At 37.5% G+C, this 14781-nt stretch overlaps 1 protein-coding gene across 2 annotated transcripts in view; it reads right to left on the reverse strand.

The window, feature by feature from the left end:
* The window catches only part of ANKRD28 (ankyrin repeat domain 28), a 194394-nt gene extending 179671 nt beyond the window's left edge, over positions 1–14723 (reverse strand). For both annotated transcript variants that reach the window (XM_008578550.1, XM_008578551.1), the window contains exon 1: positions 14677–14723. In XM_008578550.1, the coding sequence (XP_008576772.1) occupies positions 14677–14703 (27 nt within the window). In that variant the 5' untranslated portion in view covers positions 14704–14723. The remainder of the gene's footprint in view (positions 1–14676) is intronic.
* Between the last annotated feature and the right edge of the window lie 58 nt (positions 14724–14781).

The raw sequence follows: 14781 nt of genomic DNA on the forward strand, positions 1-14781 counted from the left end.
GGGTTGTGATCCGTTGCCGGACACGAAAAAAGACAAAAAGGAAAAAAAAAAAAAAAGAACAAAAAGACATGAGATATATAGAAAACAAATAATAAAGGAGAGACATAAGTCAAACTACCTCAAAAGCAACATTAAGTATAAAAGGATTAAACACTTCATTAAAAAGATACTGTCAGACTGGACTTAAAAAAAGCAATACTCAATTGTATGCTGTCTACAAGAGATACTTTAAATTCAAATACACAAATAGGTTGAAAGGAGAGAAAAAGATATACCACACAAACAATAACGATTAGAGAGCTGGAATAGCTGTACTATTACCTGACAAAACAGACTTTAAGTCAAAAAGAAGTCAATTCAACAGGAAGATATAACAAATATAAATATAAGCACTAACAAAACAGCCCCAAAATAGGAAAGCAAAAAACGACAGAAATAAAGGGAGAAATAGGAAATTTAACAATAATGTTATGGTAGAGACTTCTCCTCCCATCCTCAATAATGGATAAACAAGTAAGCAGAAAATTAACAAAAATAATGAAGATTTGAACAACACTATTAACCAATTTGACCTGACACCTACAGAAGACTACCCAACAACAAACACACATTCTTTTCAAGCACACATGGAACACTCTCTAGAATAGACCATATGCTAGGCCATAAAACAAGTCTCAAATTTAAAAGAACTGAATTGATACAAAAAACGTTTTTCAATCATAACGTAGGTAAATTAGAAATTGACAACTAAAAAATCTGGGAAATCCAAAAACATTTGAAAATTAAACAAGACACTTCTAAATAACCTACAGGTCAAAGATGAAATCACAAAGGGATTTTGTGATTTACTTTTTAACATATTTTGAATATTTTTGAAATATCTGAATACATTTTGAGCTGAATGAAAATGAAAACAAAACATATCAAAACTTATAGGATGGGGCCGGCCCGGTGGCGCACTGCTATAGTGCGCCGCTTGGGAAGTGTGGTGGCGCTCCCGCCGAGGGTTCGGATCCCACATACAGACCGGCCGCTCACTGGCTGAGCGAGGGGTGGGAGCAACACCGAGGGTTGCGATCCCGTGGCCGGTCCCGGTCCGGTACAGGCGCGACACTGAGGGTTGCGATCCATTGCCGGTCACAAAAAAAGACAAAAAGGAAAAAAAAAAAAAAAAAACTTATAGGATATCATTAAAAGTGTTTAGAGGGAAATTTATAGCTGTACACACCAATAAACCCAAAGAAAGCAGAAGAAATGATAAATATTAAAGAGGAATCAATACAGTAGAAAAATAATAATAATGAGAAGTCAAGACCAAAAGTTGGTTCTTTGAAAAAACCAACAAAATCAACAAACCTTTAGCTAAACTGACCAGGAAAAAAAGAATGAAGAAACAAATTACCAAAATCAAGAACGAAAGAGAAGGTATCATTACCAACCTTAGAGAAATTAAAATTACAAGTGAATTCTATGAACAAATTTATGCCAACAAATGTAAACATCTTAGAAAAAAATAAACAAATTCCTAGAAAGACAAAAATTACTGAGGCTGACCTAAAAGGAAATAGAAAATCTGAATACCAAGTAAAAAATTGTATAGTAATTAAAATCTTCCCCCAAGGGCCGGCCCGGTGGCGCACTGCTATAGTGCGCCGCTTGGGAAGTGCGGTGGCGCTCCCGCCGAGGGTTCGGATCCCACATACAGACCGGCTGCTCACTGGCTGAGCGAGGGGCGGGAGCAACACCGAGGGTTGCGATCCCGTGGCCGGTCCCGGTATGGGCGCAACACTGAGGGTTGCGATCCGTTGCCGGTCACGAAAAAAGACAAAAAGGGGGAAAAAAAAAAAAAAAAAACTTCCCCCAAAAGAAAGCCCTGGCCCACACAGTTTCAATGATGAATTTCACCAAACACCTTAATAATATTAATCCTTCACAAACTCATCTAGATATTCAAATAGGACAGAACGCTTCCCAATTCATTCTATGAGGCCAGCATTACCCTCATCCCAAAGCCAAAGACGTCACAAGAGCAGAAATATAAAAATTGACAACAAAACATAAGCACACCAAATCTAGCAACATAAGAGTAGGGATTATACAGTTTGGCTGTTCTTAAAACATTAAACTTAACATATGACCCAGCAGTTCCACTCCCAGGAATCTTCCCAAAAGAAATTAAAACATATGTCTACACAAGACTGATATGTGAATATTTACAGCAGCATTACTCATAAATTGCCAAAAATGAGAAACAATTCAAATTTCTATCAACTGGTAAATGGATAAATACATGGAATAGTATTCAACAATGAAAAACTAATACATGGTACAACATGCATGAACCTCAAAAACATTTAAACTAAATGGCAGAAGTCAGACAAAAAAGATCACATATCATACAAATTCCATTTATATGAAATGTACAGCAAAGGTGAATCTATAGACAGATCACTAATAGTGGTGGCCTGGGGCTGGAGGTGGGACCAGAAGTCACTGCAAAATGGTCACAAGATATCTTTCTGGGGTGATGGAGATGTTCTAAAACTGGATTGTAATGATGGGTGCACAGCTCAAAATTTACTAAAAATAACTGAACTGTGCTCTTAAAAGAGGAGAATTTTATGATATGTAAATTATACCTCAATAAACAGTTAAAAAAATTTTTAAAAGTCACTGGTCTAACCAATCACCTGTTCCCTTAATCCAACCTGAAGGATGTACAGCTAGCTATTCAGGGTCTTAGCTGTAGACAACATAATAGAAAATAACTGGATTATAGCTGGAGAGAAATGAATTGAGTAAAAGGGAAGATTTTCTGACATGCTAGGCACATAGGAATGTGGAAACAATGAAAACTATATAAGCTCAGCACATTTAAAAATCAGTGTGGCTGAAAAAAAGCTACCCAAAGAGTGGGATAATAATAAAAGGATACATGACCAAAAAATAAATTTTTACACTTTTTTGAATATTGCATATATTTAACCTTGATGTCTGACAATGGAAAGGAAAATGTTTTCACTAGTCTAATCAAATAAACCCAACTCAAACAACTTTGATTTACTGCTTTACACTGAAGTAACTGGTATTTTTAAAGGTATATTGCAATATATGGTACATCCAAACAGAAACAAGCATTGTTAAAGTTGAATTCTGTAATGGGTGTTGCATACCTGGTTTTGCCCAATCTGAGTATTAAAATCTTAAATCATAGGTAGTGCCCATCCAGACATCAATATATAACAATATGTGAGGACAGTGGGAGTTACAAAAAAGTGAATAAATAAAAATAAAAGATAATTATCATTATCTAAATTTCAGATAAGGATAGGACTAGGACAATAGTACAAAAACAGTTTGAGAAAGGAAAATGCATTCCTTGGAGCCAAAAATAAGAAGAAAAAGAAGAGACAGCAAAGTGTGGAAATAAATCATTTACAACAAGAAAGCTCACATGAATAGGTAAACTTCTCTTAATAAATTTGGGAGTGGGGTATGAAAGAACGGGCAGAAGTTACAAGAGGCAGAAGACTGAGATGAAGGGGAAGAGACTGAAGGTACATACAGACGGTCCCTGACCCATGACTTTTTGACTTTATGATGGGTTCACTGGGACGTTACCCAGATGTAAGTCTAGGACCATGTGTATAAGGTAGAAGTTAAGCCTCAAGAGGTTGGGCCTAGACAACTAAAGGAAGATAGAATGAAGTGGAAAAGCAGAAATGAAAGCTGAAAGATGTACAGGAGTGGGGTGACAGGTGAAAGGAAGGGAGATGGGTGTTGAAAAGAACAAAATGAAGAATAAAGCTACAGAATGATTGCTACAAAGGGTTGCAATAGGGTGAGCTGGGAGACACCCAAATAGACCAGAGGGAAGTGAGAATGAAGTAGGCATGGGATGACCATGCCTACCACATCAGGCTATCCTCTTGGGTCCGGACTGGGAGCAAAGGAATGTCAGTAAACATCTGATAACTGAAGTAGACTGGTCACCCACATAAAATCTCAAGAAACACACCAGTAGTAAAAGCTGTCCCACACTTCTGGAAATACTACTCTAAACAACACAGCTCAAATCAGAAGGTCCAGGCTTCTCAAGAGGTCAGTTTGTGGCCAAATAAACCTAAAAGCCTAGGTGAAGTAAGCTCAGATTCACTTTGTGGGAAGAAGTGGGAGAACCAACAATGAAAGAAGCTGTAGTCAGAAAAAAATAAATCTCAAGTTCAAAACTATGGCTCTAAGGGAACAAGAAGGTGAGCAGGTGAGGAGTTCATTAGACTTTATAAGAGAACCTGGAAGGCTTAGAAGATGGAATATCATTAGTAAGGAAAAGAAAATACAAACAGGTTGATTAGTGACATTTTAAAAGCAACATTTCAACAGCTGAAGCACAAAAGGCTCTAAAACCAATATGTACACCAGGATATAAAAATAATACATTTTGATAATCTGTAATAATGAAGCAGTCCGTGCATCTAAACTTAAGTGAAGGTGATATATAGAAATTCAGCTTTATGATAAAAGACAAATGATAATTTGTTTTTATTAGTGATAGTGATAATTTGTTTTAATATTTTAATGATAATTTGTTTTCCTTAATAAAATTAACAAGAAATTTCTCTAAAGTAGCAGTCACCCACTGTTAGATGAATGGATCAACTGTTATTTAACATATACACAATCTACCAGAACATTTCCACAGTACATATACACCGTATTTCATTTGCCCCTCTTGACTAGCTTCTCAGTTGGGAACTACTCCAGTCAGGTTCCTTGTCATTGTCCCTGCTACAGCATCAGATAAGAATATCTGAGAGGTTACATATAAATCCTTGACCTTATCTATTGAAGTCTCTTGATTCCAGATATCACTATTTGAATCATTCAGGATTTCAAAGACATGCTCATTTCTAACTACCTCCCCATACCTTGGATTAGGCTACTTAACTGGATTGACTAATACTACAGAGTTGCTATCCTGATCTATTCACCCAGTTTCAACTCCACCACTCACCCTGAAACTTAAGAGCCAGCTGTTGTTAAGTGTCAAGTTCAACTAACTCCAAGAACATGCCTATGATTCCAGGATGTGGTTGTCACCTGCCTAGCTGTTTATAATTCTCCTAGGGATACTCTTCTCACTCTGGGCATATTCCAGTCTGACACTCTGGAACTACATACTGTCTTCCATACAACCTTTCAAAAAATAGGGAAACTACTCACCATTCAGAGACCTAACACACTCGCATACATACACTCTTTTTCAAAGTCCTGTTTGAGTTATATGATTTTAACCTAATTTACACTAATAAGAATTTAATACTAAAGACAGTAAGAAGGTCCTTTCTGACTTGCACCATTTCTAATCCAAAATTTCCCTGAAAAGGAAAATCGGAAGAAACAATCAACAAGATATTTCATTTTTTTAAATTTTAGTTAAATTCAGGAAAAATTTAACAATATACTCTGCATCAAGACTAAGACTTTCAGTTCTCCTAAATAAAGTATTTGATTCTTTATTAATGGTAGAGATTAAGAAAAAGCACACACTCAAACAATATACTCCCATGTAATACAAATCTACCAAAAATGTGCTTGTAGTTTTTGCTTCTCTAAAAGGATATTTTATACAGGTTATATATGGTTCCCATTCACCAAGGATAAGAGAAAACAAAATTATAAGAGGAATGTGGGTAAGTAAAATCCCATTAAAATAAACTTCAATAAGGACCTTCTCCCTATACTTTCCCCCCTGGGGTTCAATTAGCTACTTCTTCCTTAATGCTTTCAAAACACAGGTAAAATAATTACCTTTATATAATTCCATCTTATTCCAGAGTAGGAGACAGAGACTCTGTTTTAACCTCAGTATCAAGGACCAGCAGGTAGGAGACATGCAAATATTTATCTAATAAAATAGTCAGGATGTTAATTTCAACCATTTTTCATTAAAATTATTACAAAGAAAACACAACACATACAAGGTCTGAAAAACAACATCTGAAGACTTACCTATCATGAGCTTAAAAATACAAATAGTACAAACCAAGGACAATGGTTCCCAAATTCCGATCCTTGTATTATAATCTAAGGAGTTGTATTATTTTAAAGTAACTAACAGCAGATACTGTAATAGATAAATCCCCAAACTGTAGCATAGCACAGTAGTTTATTTTTATTTCATGTTTACATGAAGTCCAAAAATCCATGATTATCAGCTGGGGGTGTGAAGAGGCTGGAGAAAACTCAGGCTGACAGAAGTTCAGCTCTTTAACCCATCATTTCCAAAGTTGCTCTGGCCATCAACACCCAGCCAGCAGGTGGGGAAGAGAAAGGATCGTTAAGGGAGGTTTGTATTTGCCAGGGCTGAAGTAACACTCAACACTTCTGCTTAATTTCCTATGGCCAGATTTCATATGGCTATCCCCAAACACAAAAGGGGCTAGTAAAAAGTTAGGTTGGGGCCCAGGAGAAAAGAAAACAAGACTGGTGAAGAGCAAGCCAATCTTCACCATAAGAGGTTTTAAAATACAGATTCTGGGGCATTAGCCGGGGGTGATCCACATTCACTGGGTCCCCAAGAATCTATATTTAACCTCACCAAGTGATTCTGATTTATACCCAAATTAAGAAATAGTGGATTAGGAAGTAAAGAGCTTGGGGCAAATAGGAAAAACATTTCCATGGAAAAGTTTAAAACAATGTACCGGATAAAAGAAAAACAGAAAAGTGATGAATAAATTAAGTCTTCGTGCCTGAGAGAACATAGGTGCAACTTGGGAAACTCTTTCCCTCTTTGGTCTCTGATTGCAGTTTCTCATGGCTTTCTTCCTAACTCTAGTAGCTTCTCCTCAGGCTTTCTTTCCTCCATTCATTACATATTCTCCTTTATATTATCTTGGCCATGAGCTCTTCTCATTCCTTGAGTAATCTCATTCACTTCACTTACCAGCTAAAACACCATTCTTGGAGCCCAGCCTCTTATTCAACTGCCTACTATAACAACAATTTTCCATTTAGATGTCCCAATAGGACCTCAATATATCCAAAACTGAATTCATCTTACCTTCAAAACACCTCCTCTTCTAGCATGCCCTATCCACTTAGACCCCCTAATCAAAATCCTAGGAGTCATCCTTCTCCTTTAGTCTCTAGTCCAGTTAGCAAGTCCTATCAAATTTACTTCATAAGTATTCTGGAATCCATCCCCACTGCCATTGTCTTATATCAAACAGTTCTCTTCAAATGGGCAGAACTTCCTGCCAGTTTCCCTGCCTCCAGCTTCACCTCAGCACCAATCTATATTCTATAGTAACCTCTCCTCCAGAATTCATGCAAAACACAAATCTGGCACTGACTCCCTACTTTGATCTTTTATTGGATCATCACTGCTTTCAGAATAAAATTGCATCTCAGAAATCAGCACAAAAGACCTACATGATATGGTTCCTATCTCCAACTGGGTCATCTCATGACACGCCAAGTCCCCTGTGCTGCAACCATGCTTACTTGACAGTTCTCCAAACATATTCTTGTATCCTTTGGACTATGGTATAGCAGTTGATGCACAATAAAATCAGAGTCAGTCAAATGAACATATAAACAGGCATATTGAATTTGGCATCACCCACATGTAGCTAACTGGAATTACCAAATAGGCAAATGTCTGAGAGATTCAAGGTTAGGTGAAAGCTCAAAACCAGGATCACAAAATTGGAAATCGCCATTAAAACAAAACAAAACAAAAAACCCCCACAATATTTGGAAGTGTTGAGCACGGAGAAGCTCTAACAATAATGTGATCTTGGCTGAAACCAGGGGATTTTCTTGTCTAAGCTTTCATTATATTCAAATAGCTACACTGCCCAAATAGGAACTAGTAGTTAATATCCATGTTTAAGAACAAACTAGGAACAGAAGGGAACTTCCTCAACCTAATAAAAGCCACCTATGAAAAACCCACAGCTAACATCATACTTGATGAGACAGAAGATCACAAACAAAAGTGCCTACTCTCACCACTTATATTCAGCATTGTACTGAAGGTTCTAGTCAGGGCGAGTAAGCAAGAAATAAAAAGCATCCAGATTGGAAAGAAAAAAGTAAAATTATCTCTAGTCATAGACAACACAATTTGTATATAGAAAAGCCTCAGTAATGGACTAAAGAACTGTTAGTACTAATAAATGAGTTAAACAAAATTGCAGGGTACAAGAACAATACGTAAAATCAATTGTATTTCTATACATCAGCAATAAACAGTCTGAAAATAAAATTAAGGAAAAAATCCATATACAATAGCATAAAAAAATCTTAGCAATTAATTTAACAAAAGAAGTCCAAAATTTGTATCTGGAAACAACAGGACACCGTTGAAAGAAATTAAAGAACCTTAATAAATGGAAGGTATCCATGTTTATAAATAGAAACACTTAATATTAAGATGGCAATATTTCCCAAATTGATCTACAGATTCAATGTGATACCTATTGAAATTCCAACTGTCTTTCTGGCAGAAATTGACAAGTGGATGCTAAAGTTAATATGGGAATGCAAATGACCCATAAAAGCCAAAATCCTAAAAAACAAAGTTGAAGGATTCACACTTCCCAATTTCAAGCTTACTACAAAGCTTCAATAATCAAGATAATGTGGTACTGGCATAAGAAAACACATAAAGGGCCGGCCTGGTGGCGCACTGGAGAGTGCGCCGCTTGGGAGTGTGGCGGCGCTCCCACGGAGGGTACGGATCCCATGTGGAGACCGGTTCCCGCTCACTGGCTGAGCGCGGTGCAGGCGCAACACCGAGGGTTGCGATTCCGTTGCCGGTCCCCGGTACGGGCACGACACCTAGGGTTGCAATCCCGTTACCGGTCAGTAAAAAAAGACAAAAAGGAAAAAAAAAAAAAAAGAAAACACATAAAGACCAACGGAATAGAAATGAAAGTTCAGAAATAAAATTTTCACATTTACAGTCAATTGACTTGTGGTAAAAATGCCAAGACAATTCAATGGGGGAAAGAATAGTCTTTTCAACAACTGGTACTGGGACAACTGAAGGTCTACATGCAAAAAGATAAAGTTGAACACCTTACCTGATTGCATATACAAAATTTAACTCAAAATGGATCACGGACCTAAATGTAAGAGCTAAAATCATACAATTCTTTGTATTAGTTCCCTAGGGCTACCATAACAAATAAATTTGGTGGCTTAAAACAACAGAAATATATTTATAGTTGTGGAGGTTACAAGTTTGAAATCAAGGTGTACTTCTGAAGACCTTAGGGGAAAATCCTTCCTTGCCTTTTCTAGCTTCTCGTGGATCTAGGTATTTGTTAGTTTGGAACTGCACAACTCCAACCTCTGCCTCCAAAGTGACTTTTTCACTAAAGTTACAGAAGTAGTAATTCTATCCAGACTCCGCTTTGTAAGCCAATCATCATATACACACCTGGTAACTTTTTTTAAAAAAATCATATCCTATAAGGAGAGGGGTAAATCACTATTAATATAACTAAGAATTAGAGGCAGGGAGTAGGAATGGAAATTAAACGTAAAATATTTGAGAACTTTAATCACTCCAACTTTACATTCATGCACAATATCCCAGTAACAGTTTAAAACATTAATGGTTTAAGTAAATGGAAATTTCATTAATTTTTGCTTTGAATTCGAATTATTACTGTATGATTGATTTGATTTGATGTGAACTGTCCATAGTATACACTATCCAGAACAAAGAACTTAATCCTGAACTATTTTCTCTAGACACAGAACATTTTCCAGGGACATATCACCTCAGCCCACCCAGGCAAAATACATTCACTAAATATAAATTTTACATTAGACTAGAAAAATAAAAAGGAAATAAGACAAAATGCTGAAAACCTTAATGCAATCTAAATCTAACTACTTGGATTATCTGCTCTTCTTTTACTACCATAATAAATATTTAATTGCATTTAATCAATTATCATATGAATTTAAGACACTATCAACTATACATATAAGTAGGCCATTAATATTGCCATGAGGAATCTCTGAAGATGTACTTATTCCCACTCAAACTTTTGCTTAGTACTTAATATTCAAAGTTTGTACTAAAATATTTTACTACCAAACTGGTCTTAGGTGTCCCTGTCTGTTTGCCTTTTGTAATCTAGTATTCTAAAACCTATAATGTAGTGATTATTTAACTTTCGGGTGCCACAGACCTCCCTGAAGATCTAATAAAGTTATGAGCCCTCTTGAGAAAAAGTGCATATATGCGCATTTCCACTAAAACCCTTACAGACCCTATTTTAAGAAGGCCCAGCTACGACTTCCCACCACCTACCAACAAAGTCCAAACTTCTCAGCACGGTATTGAAAGTACTTTATAATGTAGTCACTGTTAACCTCGCTAATCTATCTCCCATCCTTTCCAACTACACACACCAGTCAGGACTATCTCTTCACTACCCCAATACAGATATACCATCCTTTCTCCTGGCTCTCCTTCACGGTTCCCTCCCGTTGCTGTCATGCACAATGGTTTGCTTTCAACATCAAAAAATCCTTCTGGTGAACCTAAAATACAGCACCTCCCTTTCCATGAGGGTTTCTCTCTACCTACAATCAATCATCTGATCCTTTCTGAATTCTGAAACATATCTACACTTCTTATGGAGCTCACGAGGTTCTACCTTGTATTATACAAGGTATCCCAAAAGTCAGGAAGCATAGGACACGCTTAATTTTGAACTGTATGTTAGTTACATTTTCAAATAATATGCTTCACATGTTTTTTTTTCCTTCAACCTCCATAAACCTTTTCAGGTAAAGTACTTCACACACCCTGCACTTATGTGTGTCTTTTATAAGATCCTTAAGACAACACATGGTGACTACTTCACCCATGTGTCCCCCACAGTCTCCAGTACAAAGCAGAGGGACATTTGATACACGGTACTTGAAATTATGGGCATCAGTGTTCTACAGACACTTCATGCATTCTGTATCCCCAATTATAAGATTTCGAGGATTATCTTTTTTTTTTTTTCTATTGAAAGGTCAAATAATGATCTACTCCCAGTGGGTACTTGATCAAGTGAGAGCTTACTAAGTATCCAAAATAGTGGTTAAATTATTCTCATCCATCCAACACCTACTCACTGATGTATGCTATCCCAGTTCAAACAAACAAAAACTTCAGCATATCAAGAATCCTCACCCGATGATCACTACCCCAGAAGGGTATACATAAAGTTGTCTCCTACACAAAAATAATCCAAGTGTAAAAGCTACTAGCCTTTAGTACTTGTGCAAACAAAGAGTAACTCCAGTTAAAAAACAAATTCCAAAAGCAGAAGTAAATGCTATCCCAAATTATACATATGCACACTACAGGAGGCAGTGAAATAGCATAAGTATAGGAACTTTTTTTAGGAACTCTTAAACATTATATAAAAGTTTATGACCAACAGATTCATGTTACAACATGGATGAATCTTAAAAATATTATGCTAAGTGAATGGAATCAGACTCAAAACGGCCACCTATTTTATGATTCCATTTATATGAAATTTCCAGAATAGGCAAATTCACAGAGTGGATTAGTGGTTGCCAGAGGCTGCATGGAGGGGAAAATGGAGAGTGACTACTAACGGATGTGGGGTCTCTTTTTGGAGTGCTAACAATGTTCTGAAATAGGACAGTAATAATTGTTTCACAGTTTTGTGAATATACTAAAAACCAATGAATTGTACATTTTAAGAGGGTGAATTTTATAACATGCAAATTTTATCTCAATTTTTTAAAGTTTATGACCACTCTGGCTATTTTATCTAGAAGAAAACTGTTTTTAATAGGAATCTTATTTTGTAGTTTGTTTTCTCAAACTGATCTAAACCAGTGGGTTACAAACTGGCTTCTTACTAGCCCCTTTTAAAACTACAGCATTAATTGTTGTCAACTGTAATTACCAATGTGCCAATATTTACAAATAGAGAGATTTCATATAACAGTCTGGATTTCTGGCTTCCTAAAAAAAACCTGGGAATTCCAAATGATTACATTTTTACTAACTGCAAAGATAATAATTGTGACAGTGACACCTGTTGGAAAAAACCCTGCCATTGTTATAGACTGATGCTGTAAAAACTGAAGTGAAATAATTCGTGAAAAAAATTCATGTGTCTACTCCTACAAACAGAAGACAAATTGTTTTCACTTTATCTACAATTAAAAATTATTCACGTCTAGTCACAGACAGAAAGGAGTACAGTAATGACTTCTTACCCTATAATTACATATTGGCACAAAACGAGAGAAAGCTGTTATTGACTGAATATGAGAACAAACTGCTTTATTTACCCACTGATTTTTATATTTAAACCATCTAGAACTCTCCTGGTGCTTAAATGCACAAAGAAAAACAACTCCTACCCATTTGTAACCTCTATATATTAAACTCTATTTTGCAAAGCTAGACAGAAACAAAATACAAGGTGAATGTGGAAATTGACCTAGAAAAGTAGATTCTACTACTTCTCATCTCAAGTGTATATATGGCTTTTGAGCTAAAAGCTATGTCAAGTACCTTCCAGCTGTAAAATTCTGTGTACCTATCCAGATCTCCTTTCCTCCATATAAAATAATTTGTCTAGCTGAATTCCTTTTCCTATAGGTAAGAAAGGTTAAGAGTATTTGCATTACATTTCATATTTACCATCAATTCTAATAGCTACTAAATATGATCACATAAAATGACTTCTAAAAACAGCTATTCCCTTTAAACTAGGCAAAAACAAACTCATTTCTCAAAGTCTACCAAAAGAGAGACCAGATGGTCCAGTAACTTAGCAGTTTAGAGGTAAACCTAAATGTTCTTCCCCCACTCCCAGCCATGCTATTTCATTAACTTGTCCAATTATACTCAAGTTTGCAGATTACCACTGAGTATTAATGGTTATTATATAAAACTGGAGTAGGATCACAATTGCTTCATAATTGCAATTCCTAAATACACAAATGCAAAGGTGTAACTGGATTTTATGCCCACTGAAAACATAATCCTGTTTCTGTTTAAATCTGAAGGTGAATAAAATAGGCTGCTCTCCTAAAAGTTCACTAAATTCCTAATGCATACAAAGGTCTAAATCACAGGAACTTTTTCAAAAGTACAGGACTAGAAACAAAAGAAAACAACCAATTGTTACCTCAACTATTACTTATGGAAGCACAAAGCGCCATTTGATTGGTAAAGATTAGTAGAAAACCTTGATCTTGAGTTTCACACCACTAAGAGTATAACGTGCATTAACTGTACAGGAATTAGCAGAATACGGTTTATGCTTCCACTGTGTTTTGCCTGTTATTCTAACAGAGCTGTCCCATTGAACTTTCTGAAATGACAGAAATCTTCTACATCTGTTCTGTTCAATACAATAGCCAATGTGGCTAGCAAAACTAAAAAACTGAGTTTACTTAATTTTAATTAATTTAAATCTAAATTTCCACACGTGGCTAGTGGCTATCATATTGGAAAGCACAGTTCCACAATCTGAAATACAAAGTATAAACTTGACTGAAGTAGAGTTTTTCAAAATATCATGCCCTGATATGGTTAACACCAGCTAAAATCCTCTTGATACTATATGATACACAATGTCAGACACAAGCCTAACCATAAAGTAAATTCAGTTATGAAATGAAAATTCACGATACTAGATTCAGAATTTAAAGTACAATATTTACTAAAAGATAATACAAAAAGTACATCTCAAGTTTGTCTCCAGTGCTTTTGCAAAAGGACTTTGCAGTTTTGGAATAGTTTCCCAAAGCATGCAAGTCACTCTCCTTCAAATCTGTTCAATATCTTGTGTTCAGAAAAATGGCAAAATAAGTACTCAGCACTAATAAGTTCCCCACGAGCTGGTAAATGTCACACGTTAATTTTCCTTTTCCTTAAGAGAGAGAGACAAATGTCTGGAAGCGTCTGCATCTTCTGAAAGCCTTATTACCCATTTTTCCATGTTTTTAGGTGTACAAATGAGTTGCGATTTCGCTCCTGGACACAGTATGTTTTCAGTCCCAGAGTGTCAAAAGTCTTTTTGGTACTTCACATATTCTTTGACCAGCTCTTCCTAAGTCAAGAAAAGTAACCAAAATGGTACACAAAACGTCAAAAGAAAACAAGTCTGGGAACTTGCACACTGAGTAACCAGTCTCTAAGCAGAATCAACCGCCTTTTTACCCGGAGAAAGCATGCCTCGAACTACCCGGCGAAGCAAACAGAAGAGCAAGGTCGTGACCCCAGATCACTGCCGCCAGCACCGCTCCCGCTCGGCAGCGGGAAGCCACCTGTTAGGCCCAAGCCTCACCTGGCAGGAAAGAGGAGGCGCCTACCCGGCAGGTCGCCGGACGCGAGGGCGACGAGCTTGGAGCTCGCCCCCCCTCGCCGTAGCGGCAGACCCCCGGCAGCACGTGGGCTGCACCGGGCCCGGGCTTCTCTGACAGGCGGGTCGCCTGCGGCCCCCGACCCGCTGCCTCGCGTCCGTCCCCTGGGCGGGACCCCCCACTTCCCTCGCACTCACCCCGCAGAGCGGGCGCCCAGGCGGCCCACACCGCTGGTCCGCCCCGCTTCCCGTCCTCCCCCGGCGGCGCGATCCTGCCTTGCCGCCCCTCACCTACCTGGTCGCGGAGTTTGAGGAACGCCATGGCGGTGGCCGCCTCCGCCTCCTCCGCCGCCGCCCGGCCCACCGCTCCCGCCCTACTAGCCTTGGCCGCTGCCCGGGG

The sequence above is a fragment of the Galeopterus variegatus genome, unplaced genomic scaffold, assembly GCF_000696425.1.
Source record: "Galeopterus variegatus unplaced genomic scaffold, G_variegatus-3.0.2 Scaffold1716, whole genome shotgun sequence".
NCBI lineage: Eukaryota > Metazoa > Chordata > Mammalia > Dermoptera > Cynocephalidae > Galeopterus > Galeopterus variegatus.